Genomic DNA, 19,977 nt, shown 5'->3' on the forward strand with positions numbered 1-19,977 from the left:
ATCAGCTCCTGGCCTAGTTTTCACAGCTGATATTGAGCTTCTCCAGCAGTTCTTTCCACAGATGTAATGGATCTGATTCCTATGCATACCGTCAGGTGAAATCCAGGTATATAACCTGCGTTTATGTCTCTTAAAAATGTATTTGCTATGAATAAGTCATTGATTGTGCAAAATTCGGTCATTCTCTCTCCAGCTCCATTTCTGTCACCGAGTCCATGCTTTCCAACTACTGCGAACTAACTGTTCAAACCCACTGGTTGTGCAGAGGAGGAAAGATGAATACTTTCCTTCCATTAATATTTATACTCTCAGAAACCTGAGTGTGTAAATTTACAGAGCTCTGGTGATGTATTTGATGACGTTTTTTGCTGCAAATCCCTGGGTGTTTGTTTACACCAACAGCTTAGCAGGCAAAAGATGGACAGGCTTTTCACATGATAAACACATGTGAAATATGTGTTTATCATGTGAAAACCCTGGGAAACACAATGAAGGGTCGCTATGAGTCAGTTTTGGTTTCTAAAGTCTATAGAACATACCACGGATTTCCAGAGGACAAACAAATTTTTCTTAGAAGAAATACTGCCAGAATGCTTCTTAGAAGTGAGAATGATGAGACTTTATCTTACAGACTTATCAACAGGAAGACTCATGACCAAAAGTAATTATCATGTTTAGTAAAATTGAAGAGGAGGAAGTCTCTCAATGAGATAAACTAAAATGGGGACTGCATCAGTGGTTTCAATCCTAGAAGTAGTGATTGTGGAGATGATGCAGCATTTGGCAGTATTTCATTCTATTACACAAAGGATCACTATGAGTTAAACCTACTTGATGGCAACTAACAACAGCATAAGAATTTGATATACCGATAAACACCTTTATAATTTTGTGCAATCTTTCCATGTCAAATCAATTTTTCTTGATAATCACAACCTGTCTTTCAAATGGAAAGGCAAACTTATTTGTTTTGAATGACAAATGTCTAGATTTCCTTAACTCATTTACAATTGCCTAAAGAATTCATTAAACACAAAAAATTAGAGAAAGTTGCTTTAGTTGACTCACTGATAGATTGCTCCTTTTTTTCCTTCAGTTTTCATTGTAACATTCTTACAACAAATTCTTACAAAAGATATGTTGTATTGCAACTCTTTCCTAAGTCCTCATGGCAAACAAATAAATTAATGAATAAATAAGTTGATACCATCTATATTATTTATAATGTGCTGATAGATTTAATTTGTTAACACGTAACATTTATGTAAATTTTCCAAGGAAGGGCAGAACCCAGTTCAGGCAAAGAAAGATAGTTTATTGAGAAGAAACTGCCAGGCTGCCTCCAAAGCAGAGATCTGCACCCACTTAAAGTTACAGTGGAGTTTTATAGTGTCTTACAAGGAAATTGGGAGTTAGGATGTTTGCAGCTGCTTGGTATAAGATAAGGGAGCGAGTCAGGGGTCATGGATAGTTATTCCTGGGAAAGGGTGGGGGGTGAAACATTTCTGCAGCTCTAACAGAGATAAACAGAGTTGCAGCTGGTACATTGATCATTACTTTAACTGTTCTCAGGAAAGGGAGAAAGAGTGCTGGGGAAAGGGGGGGCAGTTCTGCAGCCCTGATAATTTAGATGGACACTGTCAGCACTGGTGGTTCAAAGGTCGAATTCTCACCTTCCATGCAGAGATTCTGAGTTGATTACTGGTCAATGTACAACCAGCGCTCATGTGTAAGAGAAGGCTAGTGTATTCCTATAAAGCTGAGCAGTTTTCAGCAGAATCTCACTCTAAAAACATACTAAGAATAAAGGCCTGGTAATAAAGAATTTGAAACTCCATCTCACATACTTTGGGAACATGGCTAGGAGTCTCAAATCATTGGAGAAGGATATAATGCTTGGCAAGGTGGAAGGATAGTGTAGGAGAGAAGACCCAGGATGGGATGGATTGATTCAGTGACTGGAGAAAAAGGATTAAGTCTGTCAGAGGTGACGAGATTGGTTTAGAATAGGGCAGGGTTCAGAACTAATGCACATAGTGAACATAAGGTCACTGTGAGTCACAGGTCACTTGATAGCACATAATAACAACAGTAACAATCTAATTCTAAAATCATGAATTGAAAATTTATTAATAATATCTGACTAATATAGCGATGGAGGCAGTCATCAGAACAGAGCACGGGAACATGGCACGGTTCAAAATTGGGAAGGGTGTACGCCAGGGATGCATCCTATCTCCATACCTTTTCAACCTGTATGCAGAACAGATTATCCGGGAGGTTGGGCTCTATGGGAGAAATGTGGGGTCAAGATTGGTGGAAGATCTATCAACAATCTCGTTATGCAGATGACGCAAACCTGCTTGCTGAAACTGAGGAGGACCTGAAGCACCTGCTGCAGATGGTCAAGGACTGCAGCCTCCAATATGGATTGAGGCTCAATGTCAAGAAGACAAAGATTCTCACCACTGGACCAATTGGCAGCATCAGGATGGATGATGAAGAGATTGAGATTGTACACAGCTTTAGTTTGCTTGGCTCCACAGTCAACACTCTTGGCACCAGCAGCCAGGAAATTAAAAGGCGCATTGCCATGGGAAAGTCTGCTGTTAGGGACCTCTCCAAAGAACTGAAGAGCAATGGTGTCTCTGGAGACTAAGGTGCCTCTGATACAGGCCATGGTCTTTGCAATCACTTGTTATGCATCAGAGAGTTGGACAATGACCAAGGAGGACAGAAGGATAATTGATGCCTTTGAGCTGTGGTGCTGGAGAAGAGTATTGAAAGTACCATGGACTGATAGGAAAACAAACAGATTCATCCTAGAAAGGGTTAAACTAGGAGGCTCCTTGGAGGCAAGGATTCTGAGGCTCTGTCTAACATACTTTGGGCATGTTGTAAGAAGAGACCAGTCCTTGGAGAAGGACATCATGCTTGGTAGGGTGGAGGAACAGTGCAGGAGGGGAAGGCCCTCTATGAGGTGGATTGATTCAGTGACTGGGCTATCAGGATGGGAGTGTCAGAGACAGTGTGATTGGCACAAGACAGAGCAGAGTTTAGGGCTGTTGTGCATAGGGTCGCTATGAGTCGCAAGCGACTTGACAGCACATAACAACAACAAGAACAACAATATAGCGGTGAAGTGCTCTGGGAGCTCAGTGGTAAAGGAACTGCATTGCCCTCCCAAAGATAGGCAATTTGAATCCAACAGCTGCTCCACAGTAGAAAGATGGGCAATCCTATACATGTAAGTTACTACCTCTGAAAACCCACTGGAGAGTCATTTAGTACAGTTAATAATCAGTAGTGTAACCATAACAATATAGGGATGAGTCAGGGCAGAATAGAGTTCTGTTCAGTTTTATATGGGGTCCTCACAAGTGAAGACAACTCAATAACAAGTTAACAATATTCTATATTTGCTGTGACAATCAAGGACTTCTCTATGAGTTTAAAAATTCAGGGCATCTGTGTCACATAAGGGACATATCTGTTGTCAAAAGCAGCAGCATTTTTGCTGTGATCCAATCTATCCCACATCTTGACATTGCAAAGCCTTAGAAAGTATATTTAAAAGAAATTAAAACAAAGAAAGTATGTTTACCTCGTTTCTCTCCTCTTTTAGCCATCATATAAGTTCCAACTCATAGTTGACCCTCTAGTGGTTTTCCAAGGCATTATACTGGAGGAGAGTGCTCATCTTTGGCCGGAGGAGTGTCTGGTGTTTTTGAGAACCTTTAGGTTAGAAGTGTAACACTGAATTAACTATGTGACCAAAGCCTCCTACAAGATTTAGAAAAGTCCCCAAAAGGGGATGGAAACTTCAGTAAAAGCCACTGCAGCAATTATCAGATTCAAGACTTTAAGACTATTTTCTATTACTTAAGTTAATAGAACTGAATTATAATTACACATTTTCCAGGAATAGAAATGGACATTTACTAATAATAACTTGTTTTTAAAAGCATCTGGGAATGAAACATTACAAATTATTTTATCTCTCCAGATAATTACTATAGGTGTTCTGGTGGTACTGTGTTCTACATGTTGTGCTGAGGTCAGTAGTTCAAATCCACCAACCACTCCAAGCAAGAAAGATGAGTAGTCTCCTCTCATAAAGATGTACATTTTTGAAAATCTAATGGAGGGTCTTTATGAATCAGAGACAACTAGACAATAGTAATTATTTTGTAGGAACTAAAGATAGGTCAATTGTTGAACATTTTGTCACCTATAATAAATAAATTTAAAAAATGCATTTTAAAAATAATTTTTTATTGTGATTTTAATGAAAGTTTACAGAAAACTTGGATTTCCATTCATTCATTATTGCACAGTTTCCTCCATACATTCCCCCAGTTCACTTTAAAAAAAAAATTCACTCATTGTTGCATAATTTCCTCCCTCTTCCCACCCCAGTCCACTTTGGTATGCCCTTCTTATCCTGAACTGTTGTCATACAAATAATGCCTAATCATAAGTTCCCTTTAAACAGGTCTTCCTTCAGTGCAGTGTTTATTATTTATCCCCTCTTTTAGCTTAGTTCCCTCCCAACTCCCATGTCAGTCCTATTTTATAACCATGGCATTATGCAGTATTTGTCATTTTGTGACCGAGGTATTTCACTCAGCATAATATCCTCCAGGGTCATCCATTTTGTATAATATTTCATGAGGTCCTTGTTTTTCAGTGCTACATAGTATTCCATTGTGTGAATATACCACAGCTTCTCTATCCATTCATTTGTTAATGGGCATTTGGGTTGCTTCCATCTGCTATTGTGAACAAAGCAGCAATAAACATGGGTGTGCATATATCTGTTTCGGTGGAAGTTCTGGTTTCTTTTGGGGTATATTCCCTATAGTGGAATTGCTGTGGCAAATGGTATTTCTACTTCCAACTTTCTGAGAAAGTGCCATACTGCCTTCCAGAGTGGTTGCACCATTTTATACTCGTACCAACAATGAATGAGGGTTCCAATTTCTTCACAACCTCACCAGCATTTGTTGTTTGATGATGGAAATTATTAAGTGCTGAGCTGCTAACCAGAAAGTGGTTGTCTAAACAACTCAGCAGGCTCATCACCTGCTCCCATGAAAGTTACAGCTTTGGGAACTCAGAGGAGGCAGTGGTAGGTAGTCTTTCTGTGGGGAGAGCTGCTATGAGTTGAAAATTGGCTCCATGGTACTCGCCACCAAATTCCCGCTGAAGGAAATGTTATTAGATTCCCAGAAGTTGGTTCCAATTCCTAGTGACCTCATAGCAAAAGAGCAGAACATTACCATTCTCACGATTGTTAAATTGTTATATTTGTCCTGTTGTTGCCATTACTGGGTCAATCCAACTCATTGAGGGTCTCTCTCTTTTTATGTATGTATGTATGTATGTATGTATGTATGTATGTATGTATGTATGCATGTATGTATGTATTTATTTATTTTTCATGTCAATGAACATCTACAGAGATTTTGGAATTCCATTCATTCATTGTTGCACCCTTCTCCCCATCCACCCCACCCCCTTTGCTCCTCTCCTTGAAAAGCAAAAGAAAAACTCCCTCATTGGTACACAATCCCCCCTCACCTCCCCCAATCCTACCCCCAACCCCAAATATAATCCACTCTGCAACCCTCATTCCGTACTCTTACAAAAAACATAATGCCCTAAAATATAATACTTTTAAACTATTCTCTCCCCCATAAACTTCAATTCCATAAACATATTTCGTCCAGTTTTTCTCAGTCTTAACCCCACCCCGATATCAGCCTCATTCTACAACAGTGGCACCATATAGCATTTGTCCCTTTTTGACTGAGATAACTCACACAGCATAATGCCCTCCAGGATCACCCATTTTGAATAATATTGCATGAGTTCCTTGTTTTTCAATGCAGCATAATATCCCATTGTGCGAATATACCACAGCTTCTCTACCCATTCGTTTGTTGATGGGCATTTAGGTTGTTTCCAACTCCTTGCTATTGTAAACAAAGCCGCAATAAACATGGGTAGGTATATATCTACTTGGATGCCATTTATGGTCTCTTTAGGGTATATTCCCAGGAATGGAATTGCTGGGTCAAATGGTATCTCTATTTGCAACTTTTTGAGAAAGCACCACATCGCTTTTCACAGTGGTTGCACCGTTTTACACTCCCACCAACAGTGAATAAGGGTTCCAGTCTCTCCACAACCGCCAGCATTTGTTGCTTGCTGTTCTGTTAAATTTTGCTAGTCTTACTGGGGTGAGATGATATCTCATAGTTGTCTTGATTTGCATCTCTCTCAGAGCTAGGGATTTTGAACATTTCTTCATGTGCTTGTTGGCCATCTGAATGTCTTCCTTGGTGAAGTGTCTGTTCATATCTTGTGCCCATTTTTTCAATTGGATTATTCTCCTTTATCTTGTTATGGTGCTCAAGTATTTTATAAATTCTAGATATAAGTCCTTTATCTGACATGTCATTACCAAACACTTTTTCCCATTCTGTGGCTTCCCTTTTTACCCTGTTAGGGAAGTTTCTGGATGCACATAGGGATTTGATTCTTAGAAGGTCCCATTCATCTATTTTATATTCTTCTGGTTGTAAATTTTTCAGAATACTTGGAAGACTCTTTATGTTGTGGATTTGGACTACTAAAGTTCTTCCAAGCTTTTCTTGAATGAAGTTTATAGTCCTTGGTTTTAGTCCTAGGTCCATGATCCATCTTGAGTTGGTTTTTTTATATGGAGTGAGGTGGGGATCTTGTTTAATTCTTCTGCAGATAGATTTCCAATTTTGCCAACACCATTTGTTAAAAAGGCTGTCATTTCCCCACCTAACTAATTTGATCTCCTTGTCAAAAATCAGTTGACCATAAATTGTTGTTGTTGTTGTTGTTATGTGCCGTCGAGTCGTTTGCAACTCATAGCAACCCTATGTACAACAGCCCTAAACCGTGCTCTATCCCATGCCAATCTCATTGCCTCTGATACACCCATCCCGAGTGATTGACCATAAATAGATGGGCTGATTTCCAGGTTCTCAATTCTGTTCCATTGATCTATGTGTCTGTCATTGTTCCAGTACCATGCTGTCTTGACTACCACTGCAGTGTAGTAGGATTTTAAATCAGGGAGTGAGATGCCTACTACCTTTTTTGTATAAAAAATGCATTTTTATTTATTTTTTAATGCATTTTTAATGGAATAAGTTTATTATATAGTAAATTAAATTTTTTTGTAAACAGTGGAATGAGTGCACAGATAGTCATCTACTGTAGAAAAACATAAATAAGAATTCTGACTACTCTACTTTCTAAATGTAATTGTTAACAATCTACTATAGCTCTCAACCTCAATTTCTCATTCTGTGAAAGGAGGTTAAACCTCTCATTAAGATTGTTATGAGCAATATATTAAATACATATGTAAATCCGTAATACATTACTTTGTTCAGAGAAAGGAGTTAATCAGTGCAAGGAATTAATATAATTAATTCTTTTCCTAAGTTCTTGGTTCTTGTGCTAACAGAATCTTGTGTTTTCTCTCTCTCTCTCTCTCTCTTTCTGTTAGACAACTGTGAAGACCCAATAGCATCCTTGCTCTCTCCAATGGCTTTTTCTAGTTCCTCAAACCTCACTGGTACTTACAGTCCAGCCCAGCTCAACCAAAGAATTGGTAAGTAGGATGACTGTAACTTTGAATAATCATGTGGAAAAAAAGAATGGAACACTTTAATAAAATGGGAACATGTCCAAAATCTGTGTGTGGAGGGAATGTGGTGCTAAATTCTCACAATAGTGTACTTCTCATAATTCTTTACCACGAAGTCACCAGAACCCCATTTGTAGATACACAAATATGTGTGTGATGTGGGTGTGTGTATACTTAAATAAATGTGTAAAACTATACTTTAGCATGGTACTCTGGTGGCCTAGTGGTAAGGAGTGGTGCTATCAGTCTGAGGTTGAGTCCACTAGCTGCTTCTTGAGAGAAAGATGGGCACTCTCCTGTGCAATTTACATACTCTGAAGGGTCAGCTGTGAGTCAGTTTTGACATTATGGAACACAACAGCAACAGCAACATGTATATGACAACATATGTATGTTGTTGTTGTTATGTGTTGTTGAGATTAATAGACTAATAGTAACCCTAGGATCTGAATCACACTCTATCTTGTGCAATCTCCATCATCATGATACATTTGAGTTCTTGATATAATTATTGTGTTAATCCATCATGTTCAGGTTCTTACTTTCTATGACCATCCTCATTACCTCTGGTAAATTTCAGCCCATTGTTACAGTCACTGTGTTTAACCATCTCATTGAGGGTCATCCTTTCCATTCACCTTTCCACGCAGGATGTCTTTTTTCAAGGAGTTGCCCCTCCAATTAACTTGCTCAAATTACATGAGATGGAGCTTCTCCAATCTTTGACTCCAAAGAGCACCCTTGCTGCACTTTCTCTTGGTGTTGAGATATAATACAGATTGGAAGCTCAAGTCTTTGGTCTCCCGTAGCAAGTCTGCTTTCTGTTAGCAAGATTATGCCATCTGCACAATTTTGATGAGGCCTCCTCCAATCACAAAGCCATATTCTTCATTCTTCTTCCAGGTTCTCAGATGATTTACTCAGCATATATATTGAACAACTATGGAGAAAAGATACAACCATAAAGCACATCTTTGTTAATTTTAAACGATGGAATGTTCCCTTAGTCTGTTGCAACAACAACTTCTTGGTTCATATATAGGTTTTGTGTGAACCCAAGAATGCTGAGACCTCCATTCTTCTCAATGTTAACCATATTTAGTTTTTATTATCTTCTCAATCAAGTACCTTTGCACAGTCAATAAAATTAAGTACACATCTTTCTGATATTCTCTGCTTTCAGCCAAACAAAAAAAGTAAACATCTTTCTGCATTCTCTGCTTTCATCGAAGATCCATCTGATATCAACAATGATCCTCAGTCTAAGGCTTCTTCCTAATCTAGCTTGGATTTCTGGAAGTTCACTGCTAATATTTTGTTGCAGCCATTTAAAAAAATAATCTTCAACAAGATTTTGCTTGCATGTGGTATCAATGATATTGTTTGATAATTTTCATACTCTGTTGTATCATAATGTTTTAGAATGGGAACCAGTATGGATCTATTCCAGTCAGATAGCCAGGAGGCTGCTCTCTCAATTTCTTGGTGTAGACTAGTTAGCACATACAGGATTTTATCTGCTTCCTGAAACATCTCAATTGGTATTCTACCAACTTTTGGTATCTTAGTTTATGCCAATGACTTTGTGCAACTTGAACTTCTTCCTTTATTAATTATCGTTGGTTCTTGAGTTTATGTTGTTTGATTGCCTTCAAGTCGACCACAACTCATTGCGACCCTAGCAATAAAAGGCATGAAACCCCCCCTACAACTATCAAATTTTATCAAAGTTCATAGTTTTTCTGGAGGCATATTGTTTAGGAATTGGATACCACTTCTGCTTCCAAACCTGTCATAGTACGTTATTTTTGTTATGTGCCATTAAGTTGCCTGCGATGCATAGAGACCCTATGTATAGCAGCCCTGAAGTCTTCCCTGTCCTAAACTAGTCTCACTAATACTGAAATACCAACCCCCATTGCCCCAGTTGCTGTATCAATTCATCTCATCCATGGTCTTTCTCTACTGTGCTGTCTGTCCACACTTCTGGACATCATGTCATTCTCCAAGGACTGATCTCTCCTGGCCATGTGCCCAAAGTAAGTGAGGCAGAGCTTCAAAATCCTAACCTTCAAGGAAAGACTTGCTTTCACCCTCTCCAAGACACACCTATTTGTTTTCTTATAGTTCATGGTATGGTCAAGACTCTTTTTCAACACCATCACTAGAAGACATCTATTCTTCTTCTGTCATCCTTAATCATTGTCCAACTCTCTGAAATATAAGAAGTAATTGAGAAAACCATGGCTCAGATTAGGCACACCTATGTCTCTAGACTGACTTAATTGCTCTTTAACACTCTGGAGAGGTCCATGACAGCAGATTTTCCCAAAGCAATTTGTATTTTGATTTCCTGACTGCTGGTGTTAAGAGTGTTGATTGTGGATCAGAGCAAGCTGTAATTGCTAACAACCTCAATCTCTTCTCCATCTATTATGTTGCTGCCAATTGGCCCAGTGGTGAGAATCTTTGTCTTCTTGATGTTGAGCTTCAATCCATATTGAAGACTACAGTCCTTGACCTTTTGCAGCAAGGATTTCAGTTCTTCTTCAGTTTCAGCAAGCAATATTGTGTCATCTGCATATCATAGGTTGTTCATGAATCTTCCTCCAATTTTGATGCCACACTCCTCCCCATAAAGCCCTGCCTCCCGAATAATCTGTTCTGCATACAGATTGAAAAGGTGTGGGGACTGAATGCATTCCTGACACATTCCTTTCCTGATTTTGAATCACGCAGTGTTTTTTTGCTCTATTCTGAGGACTGCTTCTTGGTGCAAAGATAGGTTTCTTATAAGCACAGTGTTCTGAGATTCCCATTTACCTCAAGGTTAGCCACAATTTATTGTGACCCACATAGTCAAATTTGTTTGCACAGTCAATGAAACACAGATAGACATTTTTCCGGTACCCTCTGCTGTTCTGCTCAAGTCTTTTGTGGATAATCTTCAGCAGGATTTTTCTAGAGTGTGATGTTAATGAAGTTATTGTTCTTGTTATGTGTCATCGAGTCACTTGTGACTCATAACAGCCCTAAATTCTACTCTGTCCTGTGCCAATTGCACTGTATCTGATACACCCATCCTCATTACCCCAGTCACTAAGTCAATCCACCTCATAGAGGGACTTCCCCTCCTGTGCCATCTCTCCACCCTCACATGCATAATGTCCCTCTCCAAGGACCAGTCCCTTCTAACAACATGTCCAAAGTATGTTAGAGGGAGCCTCAGAATCCTTGCCTCCAAGGAGCCACCCAGTTTAACCCTCTCTAGGATGAATCTGTTTGTTTTCTTGGCAGTCCATGATATATTCAATACTCTTCTCCATCACCACAGGTCAAAGGCATCAATTTTCCTTTTATCCACCCTAGTCATTGTCCAACTCTCTGATGCATAACAAGTGATTGGAAAGACCATGGCCTGATCAGACGCACCTTAGTCTCCAGAGAGACACCACTGCTCTTCAGTACTTTGGAAATGTCCCTAACAGTGATATTTTTTCTACATTCTGTTAGGTTATTTGCTAAAATATTTCAGTGTTGATTTTTTTTTTTACAGTGACTGTCATCTTACTTTGATGCTCCTTACCTCATTCAAAATTTTGTACATGGAATATTTCAGAATTTCAATTTAAGGCTTGAATTTGTTCTTCAGCTTTTTCCTTTGGGTTTTCTAACTCTACCTCTTTTACATATTTCATTATAAAACTTTGCTTTATCTTCTTGAGACACCGTTTGAAATCTTCTGTTCATTTCTCTTCAGTATTTCTGTTCTTGGTTTTGGCCCCTCTATATTCTAGTATTTTGAAACAGGAGTCATCCACTCCTAAACAATATGCCTCTGTAAACTCTAAGAACCTTGAAAAATGTTGATCATTATAGAAAAGCTACAGGACTCTTGTTCATAGGGTCACTATGAGTCATTCTCAACTCGATGGCAATCAACAACAACAACAACATATTGTAGTATAAATGCCAGTGTCTCTTTACCATCTTTTTAATAGTGACACATATGTCCCATCAATCTCTTGTTTAATCTCTCATATCTCAGATGAGATTGACTCAAAAGAAAATAGAATCTTTAAGATTAAATCCTGACTTATTAACATAGTTGCCACTAATTCTGCCTCCTTTAATACATTAGACATTAGAATTTATAGGGAACTCTGGTGGCCTAGTGGAAAGAGCTGCACTGCAACCCCAAAACTAGAATTTAGATTTCAAAGGAAAATGATATTAGAAAACAAAAGGAAAGATAATTAATTACATGATATCAAGAATAATACCTTAAACAAATGGCATTTATTTTTTGAGACACAGATAAAGCCATACAGATGTATATATTGAATTTTCTATGTGAATTTTACATACCTATTTATACACAGTTATTTTTTACTTTGAATAAATAATGAATATTTCAATGCTTTCAGTGTTATACATTATTTTTCAAGTGTAAAAAAAATTGAGTATGAGTCAGAGCTAACTCAAAGGCACCTTATGATAGCAAATAATGTGTTAAGGTGACCTCCACTGATCTACTGGAACTTGTACGAGGAAACTTAGATTAAAATTTTATTATATTTGATGACCTGAATCAGTGTTTGAGTGCTAGATTATTTTTACAACAAATTTTAAATGGTGTTTGTGCTATTGATATTATTTCTTAAGTGCTGATAAGCTTGATGCTATCACTTTAAAATAATTTTTTATCTTTATTCTAAATAGCCTGCTTTCAAATTTTGGTTTGTATGTTTGTATATTTTTGTGCTTAGTTTCACAGGTTTTTATTATAATGAGATATGTGTTTTAAATTCTAGCAAGTCGCATGACTTTGGTGAAAGAAACTTTTCAAAATATTTTCCAAAGGTAAACAATATCCTAATCCTAAATTTTGCTATGCAGTCTGTATCAAGACTTATGTAAAACATTTTATGAGTACTTACAAAGATACTGGGAGCTTAGCATTGATAGTCTGTAACTTCTGGTGGCATAATGACAAGAAGATTTTCTGCAAACACAAAAGTGAGTGGTTTGAATCCATCAGCGGCTGTACTGGAGAAGAATGGACAATCTCCTCTTGTGTGATTATCTGCCTCTGAAAACCTACCTGAGGGTCAACTACGGTTCAGTTCCGACGCTGTGCTACACAACCTTCCAACATGGTTTATGAAGTTCACAAATGGTTCATGTCTATCCCAAGCTTGGAGCAATGAATGCTAGATTCAAACTTTGTTGATATTGTTAGGTGCTATCAAGTTGATTATGACTGATAGCAATCCACATATATGAACCTTTCCTATCATATACCATCCTCACCATCTCTAATATTCTGCAACCCATTGTTACAGTCCATGTAGCAATTAAGTTTTTTTTTCCTCAAGGGTCTTCCTCTATCTGACTCTCCTTTACCTTTCTCAGAACGATATCTTTTCAAAGGCCTAGAACCTCTTGGCTAACATGTCCAATGTATGTGAGATAAAGTTTCCAATCCTTGCCTTTAAAGAGAATCCTGGTTTCATTTTTTTCTGAAACAGACTTGTTTGTTCTTTTAGCAGTTCATAGGAAATTAAATACTCTCCAACACGGCAAATCAAAAACATCATTTTTTTTTTCATTTTTACACATTGTCCAGCTTTCAGATATGTAGAAATAAATTGTCTTGATTGAGCACACTTTAGTTTTTTTGTGTTTTTTTTTAATTTTCTATTAGTTTATTTACAAAATTAAAATATAATTGTTTTTAAGAGCAAATTCTTTCCATTTTCTTCACCCCTCCTCTATCAAATTGTACAAACCCATGAGTAATCACCTTCTCCACCCTTTACATCCTCATCCCTTTGCTTGCATTCCCTCCCATCCCTCTTGGATCCTTATACTCATTCTACAACAATTGTTTTATACAATATTTGTCCATGTGGTATCGAGTTAGTTTGTTCACTCAGCATAATGTTGTCCAGTTCCTCCCAAGTTAGGTAATAATTTACACAATCATTACTCCTGCATCCTGCAGAGCATCCTATTGTGTGAATGTACCATAACTTCTTTGGACATATTGGCTGCATCCATGTTCTTGTGATGGTTAATAATGCTGTTCACACCATACACAAAAATTAACTCAAGGTGGAGCAGAGACCTGGGAGTAAAGCCCAAAACCATAACACTCATAAGAGACAAAATGGGATCAAGCTTAGAAACTCTGTTATTGTTGTTGTTAAGTGCTGTCAAGTTGATGACTCATAGAGGCCCTATGAACAAAAGACCTGAACACTTGTATAACTTTCCTTTTTTATCCAAGTTCATAGAGTTTCCAGAGGCAAGCTATTTTGGACGTGGATGCCACTCCTACTTCCAAGCTTGTTTTCATCAGGGAGCACCACCAAACACTGTCCACCATGGGCAACGATTATTGCATCTGATGGATCAATGTCACAGTTTTCAGCATCACAGCAATCATGAGTTACCTCTCTATAGCAAATGAACAGACTAGTTTTATACCACTTAGAAGAATGTTTGACCAAAACCAATTAAAGCCATGCCTGAAGGCCAAAGATTAAAATCACCCACCTTTGACTTGGTAGCATAACTTTCTATCCACTAAGCCCACAGAGCTCTTTCTATGTTGTTGTTGTTAAGTGCCATCAAGATGTAGATGACTCTTAGCAACCATATGAATTAAAGACTTGAACAATTGTATAACTTTCATCATTTTTCCACATTCATAGAGTTTCCATGGGCAAGCTAATCAGAAGTGGATTTCACTCCTGCTTCCAAGCTTGTTTTACTTGGGGAGCTCCACAAAACACTGTCTACCATGTGTAACCATTATTGCTTGCCCAAGATATAAAGTGACTGCCAAATAAAACCAGAAATTCCCAATTTAAAGAGAATAAAATTTCATGGGACCTTCTAAAGATTAAATAAAAAAACAAAACACAACTTTTCCCAACTGGGTAAAAATAACATCTACAGACTGGGAACAAACATTTGGTAATATCATGTCAGACAGTTAAATAGTCGTATAACAGAGATTTACCAAATATTTCTGGGCCTCCACAAGAAAAAGACTGATAATCCAATTTCTAAATGGGCAAAAGACATGGAAAGAATTTTCACAAAAGAAGATATTCTAATGGTAAAGAAACACATGAAGAAATGCTCCAAATCACTGGAAATAAGAGAGATGAAAATCAAAATCACAATGATCTTACTCCAGTAACAGTGGCAAATTTTAATAGGGCAGCAAGTAACAAATGTTGGAGAGGATGTGGGGAAAAGGAGCTCTTATTTGTTGTTGGTGGGATTGTAAAATGGTATGACCATTCTGTAAATCCATTTGGTCCTTCCTCAAAAAGCTAAACATAGACATTCCATATGACCCAGCTATTCCACTACTTGTAATATACCCTGAGAAAATGAGAACTGAGGCACAGACGGAGAGACTGAGATTTTTACACACTTTAGTTTGTTAAACTGACATCATTGCTTCTTAACACTTTAGTAAGTTCCTTGACAGAAGCTTTTTCCAATGTAATACTTTTAATTTCTTGAATGCTATTGATTATGGATCTAAGTAAAATTCAATTGGTGACAATATTGATCTTCTACCCATCATGACGTTTTAAATTAGTCCAGTGGAAGATTTTTGTTTCCTTGATGTTGCTATGTAGTACATACTAAAGAATGTAGTCTTTGATAGTCAATAGTAAGTGTTTCAGGTACTACAAGCAAGGTTGTATTATCTGCAAAACACAGATTGTTGATGGGTCTTTCTCAAATCTTGATGTCACTTTATTTTTCATATAATCATGTTTCCCAAATAATTTTTCTCAACATACACATTAAATAGATATAGAGAAAACATACAACTCTGATGCACACCTTTCCTAATTTTAAACCTTGTAATGTTCCCTTGTTCTGTATGTATGACTACTTCTTGGTTTCTTTATAAGTTTCACAGGAGCATAATTGAGTGTTCTGGGATTTCCATTTTTAGTGCTGTCCATAATTGTTAATATCTACACAGTCAAATTATATTATCCATAATTTGTTATGATCTACACAGTCAAAAGTAGACTAACTAAACCCAGAGTATATTCTCATAATTACCAAATTATCAAACTGATTCACTAACACAAGTTAAAAATATAATTACATTAGAAATAAAAGAGACTTGAAAGCTAACTGGTCTGAGTTCAAATAATCTCTATGATAATTTCATACTCTGTGAGTCTTAGCCAAAGATTTAACCATTTTTAACCTGTCTTTTATGGAATTTTGCACAAATCCAGTCTGTTTTTCAACATTATATCTCAAGACTGAGATTTGTTTTCATGTGAAAATGTTTCCTTTCTTATGTGTAGAGATTTGTACAGGAGAAGGGAAGCACAAATTCATTTCAGAGGTAAAACTGTTTGGAAGGTTTGATTCCAGTCTCCAACCAGGCTTCAGAGCCAGGGTGTGTTTCCATTCTACCAATTCTGCTGGGACAAAAAAATCATCACTGCCTAGTGTCTCCTTTGCAGTTTTCAGGGAAAGTTTTCTGGTTGCCTCACAAGAAGGTTTTTCTTTTTCCCAGATGGAGAGATATTACTGGGATACTGATGCTTCTTTTCCAATGTGTTATGCACAATCTGCTTTTGGGGAGATCTATGTGCACACCTTTTCAATCGATTTGCAGAACAGATCATCTGGGATGCTGGATTTATGAGGACAAATGTGGTATCAGGATTGGAGAAAGACTCATCAATAACCTGTGTTATGCAGATGACACAACCTTGCTTGCTTAAATTGAGGAAGACCTGAGGTATTTGCTGCAGAAGTTTCAATATGGATTGAAACTTAACATCAGGAAAATCACCACTGGACCAACTGGCATAATCATGATAGGTGAAGAGATTGAGATTGTTAACAGCTTCAACTTACTTGGTTTTATAATAAACACTTTTAGTACTAATAATCAGGAAATCATAATACAAATTGAACTGAGAATATCTACTGTCAGGGACCTTTCCAGAGTACTGAAGAACAATGCTGTCTCTCTAAAGACTAAAATGTGCCTGATACATGCCATGGTCTTCACAGTTACTTGCTACGCATCACAAAGCTACACAATTACTACGTATGATAGAAGAAAAATCAATATCTTTGAGTTGTGGGGCTGGAAAGGAGTATTAAACATACTATGAACTGCTAAGAGAACAACCATATATGTCCTAGAAAGGGTGAAATGAGGCTGCTCCTTGGAGACAAGGATTTGAAGCTCCACCTGACATACTTTGGGAAGAAGGGATCAGTTCTTGGAGAAGGACATCATACTTGAAAGGGTAGAGGGACAGCACAATATAGGAAGGCTTTGGATGAGACCTCTTTCACAAAAGAGGGGAGGTTTGTCTGAGACATTGAAATTAGCTCAAGATAGCAAGGTTTAGAGTGGTTGTACATAGGAACACTATAAGTAAAATGTGACTTGAGTACACATAAGAAACATATATATAAGTAAATGTTGAGAACAATTCCTCCCTCCTTCTCTTCCCTGAAGACAGCCTAAAAGTTCTTGCTGATAATTTATCACAAATCTCAAGGAGTGGGCAATTTTCCTTTGATGCTCAATTGAAGCCCTCAGGAAAAATTAACTACAGGGTCAAAGAGCATAATCACAAGGCTATGCACTTGAGTGATTCCGGAGGTTTACATGTACGTTTGAGTAAGCCTAATTTTCTCAGAATATGAATTAAGTTGTTTGTGATGGATCCAGGAAGGTTATTAATTAAGTCAATATGTTTTTGAAAAACCAACTTATAAAGGTGAAATTGCAAAATGAGTTGCAAACTTCTGTTGTTGTTGTTGTTGTTATGTGCCATCGAGTCGTTGTTGTTGCTATGTGCCGTCGAGTCATTTGCGACTCATGGCGACCCTATGTACAACAACAGCCCTAAACCGTGCTCTATCCTGTGCCATTCTCATTGCCTCTGACACACCCATCCCGATTGCCCCAGTCACTGAATCAATCCACCTCATAGAGGGTCTTCCCTTCCTGCGCTGTCCCTCCACTCTACCCAGCATGATGTCCCTCTCTAAAATTGACAACTTTTTTTTAAGTACTATAGCTTTCAGTATGGACTGAGGCTCCATATCAAGAAGACAAAGATTCTCACCACTGGACCAATTGGCAGCATCAGGATGGATGGCGAAGAGATTGAGATTGTTCACAGCTTCAGTTTGCTCGGCTCCACAGTCAACACTCTTGGCACCAGCAGTCAGGAAATCAAAAAGCGTATTGCGATGGGAAAGTCTGCTGTTAGGGACCTCTCTAAAGTACTCAAGAGCAACGGTGTCTCTCTGGAGACTAAGGTCCACCTGATACAGGCCATGGTTTTTGCAATCACTTGTTATGCATCAGAGAGTTGGACAGTGACTAGGGAGGATAGAAGGAGAATTGACGCCTTTGAGCTGTGGTGCTGGAGAATAGTATTGAATGTACCATGGACTGCCAAGAAAACAAACAGATTCATTCTAGAGAGTGTTAAACCAGGCTACTCCTTGGAGGCAAGCATTCTGAGGCTTTGTCTGACATACTTTGGACATGTTGTAAGGAGAGACAGGTCCTTGGAGAGGGACATCATGTTTGGTAAGGTAGAGGGACAACTCAGGAAGGGAAGACCCTCTATGAGGTGTATTGATTCAGTGACTGGGGTAATCGGAATGGGTGTGTCAGAGGCAATGCGATTGTCACAGGATAGAGCAGGGTTTAGGGCTGTTGTACATAGGGTCGCTATGAGTCGCAAACGACTCGACGGCACATAACAACAACAACAACATATTTCTTATACATTTACAATATGCCAGTTACTATGATAGAACTATCTTCTGATATGGCAAAACCAGGCATATTGTTGTTTTTAAGTGTCATCTAGTCATAGGCAACTTATAGAGAACCTATGAACAAAAGTCCTCAACACTTGTGTGACTTTCATCCTTTCTCCAGGTTCATAGGGTTTCTGGAGGCAAGCTATTACAGAAGTGAATGCTACTCCTGCTTCCAAGCTTGATTTTTGGTTTTGGATTTGTTTTTGGTGTGTTTTTTTTCCTTCAAGCTTGTTTTAATCAGGAAGCTCCACCACTGTCCACCATGGGTGACTGTAGACCTTTATCCCTGCCCCATGAGGGTATCAATTTAATCATTAGAATAATTCATTTTTACAGATAGCTCTTTTTTAATTTTTTTTGTTTGTTTTATATTGCTTGCGAAGTTGGCATACATTGTTTTTCCACATCCTTTTAAAAGGACTTAAACAAGTAATGATGTTGTTGTTGTTGTTATGTGCCTTCGAGTCATCCGCAACTCATAGCGGCCATATGTACAATAGCCCTAAACCCTGCCCAATCCCTCTATCTCCTAATCACCTACCCCAATACCTCTCTGAATTAATCCATCTCATAAAGGGACTTTCTTTCCTGCGCTGTCACTCCACCCTCCCAAACATGACATCCCTCTCCAAGGACTGGTTCCTCCTTCCAACATGTCCAAAGTATGCCAGATGAATTGTCAGAATCCTTGCCTCCAAGGAGTAGCCTGGTTTAACCTTGTCTAGGATGAATATCCTTGTTTTCTTAGCAGTCCATGGTATTTTTCACTCTTTTCACTTTCAATACTCTTCTCTGACGTTGCAGCTCAAAGGCATCAATTCTTCTATCCTCCCTAGTCATTGTCCAGATTTTGATGTACAGCAAGCAATTGTAAAGACCATGCATGGCCTGTATCAGGCACACCTTAGTCTCCAGACTGGCATCGTTGCTCTTCAGTACTTTGGAGAGGTCTCTAACAGCAGGCTTTCCCATCGCAATACATCTTGTAATGTCCTAGCTGTTGGTACAAAGAGTGTTGATTGTGGAGCCAAGCAAACTAATGCTGTTGACAATACCAATCTTTCATGATGCTGCCAATTGGCCCAGTCGTGAGACTCTTCATTTTCTTGTTATTGAGCCTCAATCCATATGAAGGTTTCAGTGCTTGACCTTTGGAGCAAGCAAAAGAAGAGGTTCAAGCTGCTTTGAAAGAATTTGCAAAAAATAAGCCCCAGGAATTGATGGTATACCAATTGACATATTTCAACTAACAGATGCTACCTGTGGTGTTGGAGAAGAGTATTGAGAATATCATGGACTGCTAGGAAAACAAGCAGATTCGTCCTGGAAAGGGTTAAACTGGGTGGCTCCTTGGAGGCAAGGATTCTGAGGCTCCATCTAACATACTTTGGACATGTTGTGAAGAGAGACAGGTCCTT

General features: G+C 38.3%; 1 protein-coding gene across 1 annotated transcript in view; it reads left to right on the plus strand.

Annotated features, from left to right (window-relative positions):
- The window catches only part of CNTNAP5 (contactin associated protein-like 5), a gene marked incomplete at its 3' end in the record, with an annotated part of 476,754 nt that overhangs the window by 6,942 nt on the left and 449,835 nt on the right, over window positions 1-19,977 (plus strand). Inside the window, exon 2 of the mRNA XM_006902200.1 lies at window positions 7,556-7,660. Coding sequence (XP_006902262.1) covers window positions 7,556-7,660 — 105 coding nt within the window. The remainder of the gene's footprint in view (window positions 1-7,555; window positions 7,661-19,977) is intronic.

The sequence above is a fragment of the Elephantulus edwardii genome, unplaced genomic scaffold (assembly GCF_000299155.1).
Source record: "Elephantulus edwardii isolate Elephantulus edwardi_28Jun2011 unplaced genomic scaffold, EleEdw1.0 scaffold00380, whole genome shotgun sequence".
Lineage (NCBI taxonomy): Eukaryota > Metazoa > Chordata > Mammalia > Macroscelidea > Macroscelididae > Elephantulus > Elephantulus edwardii.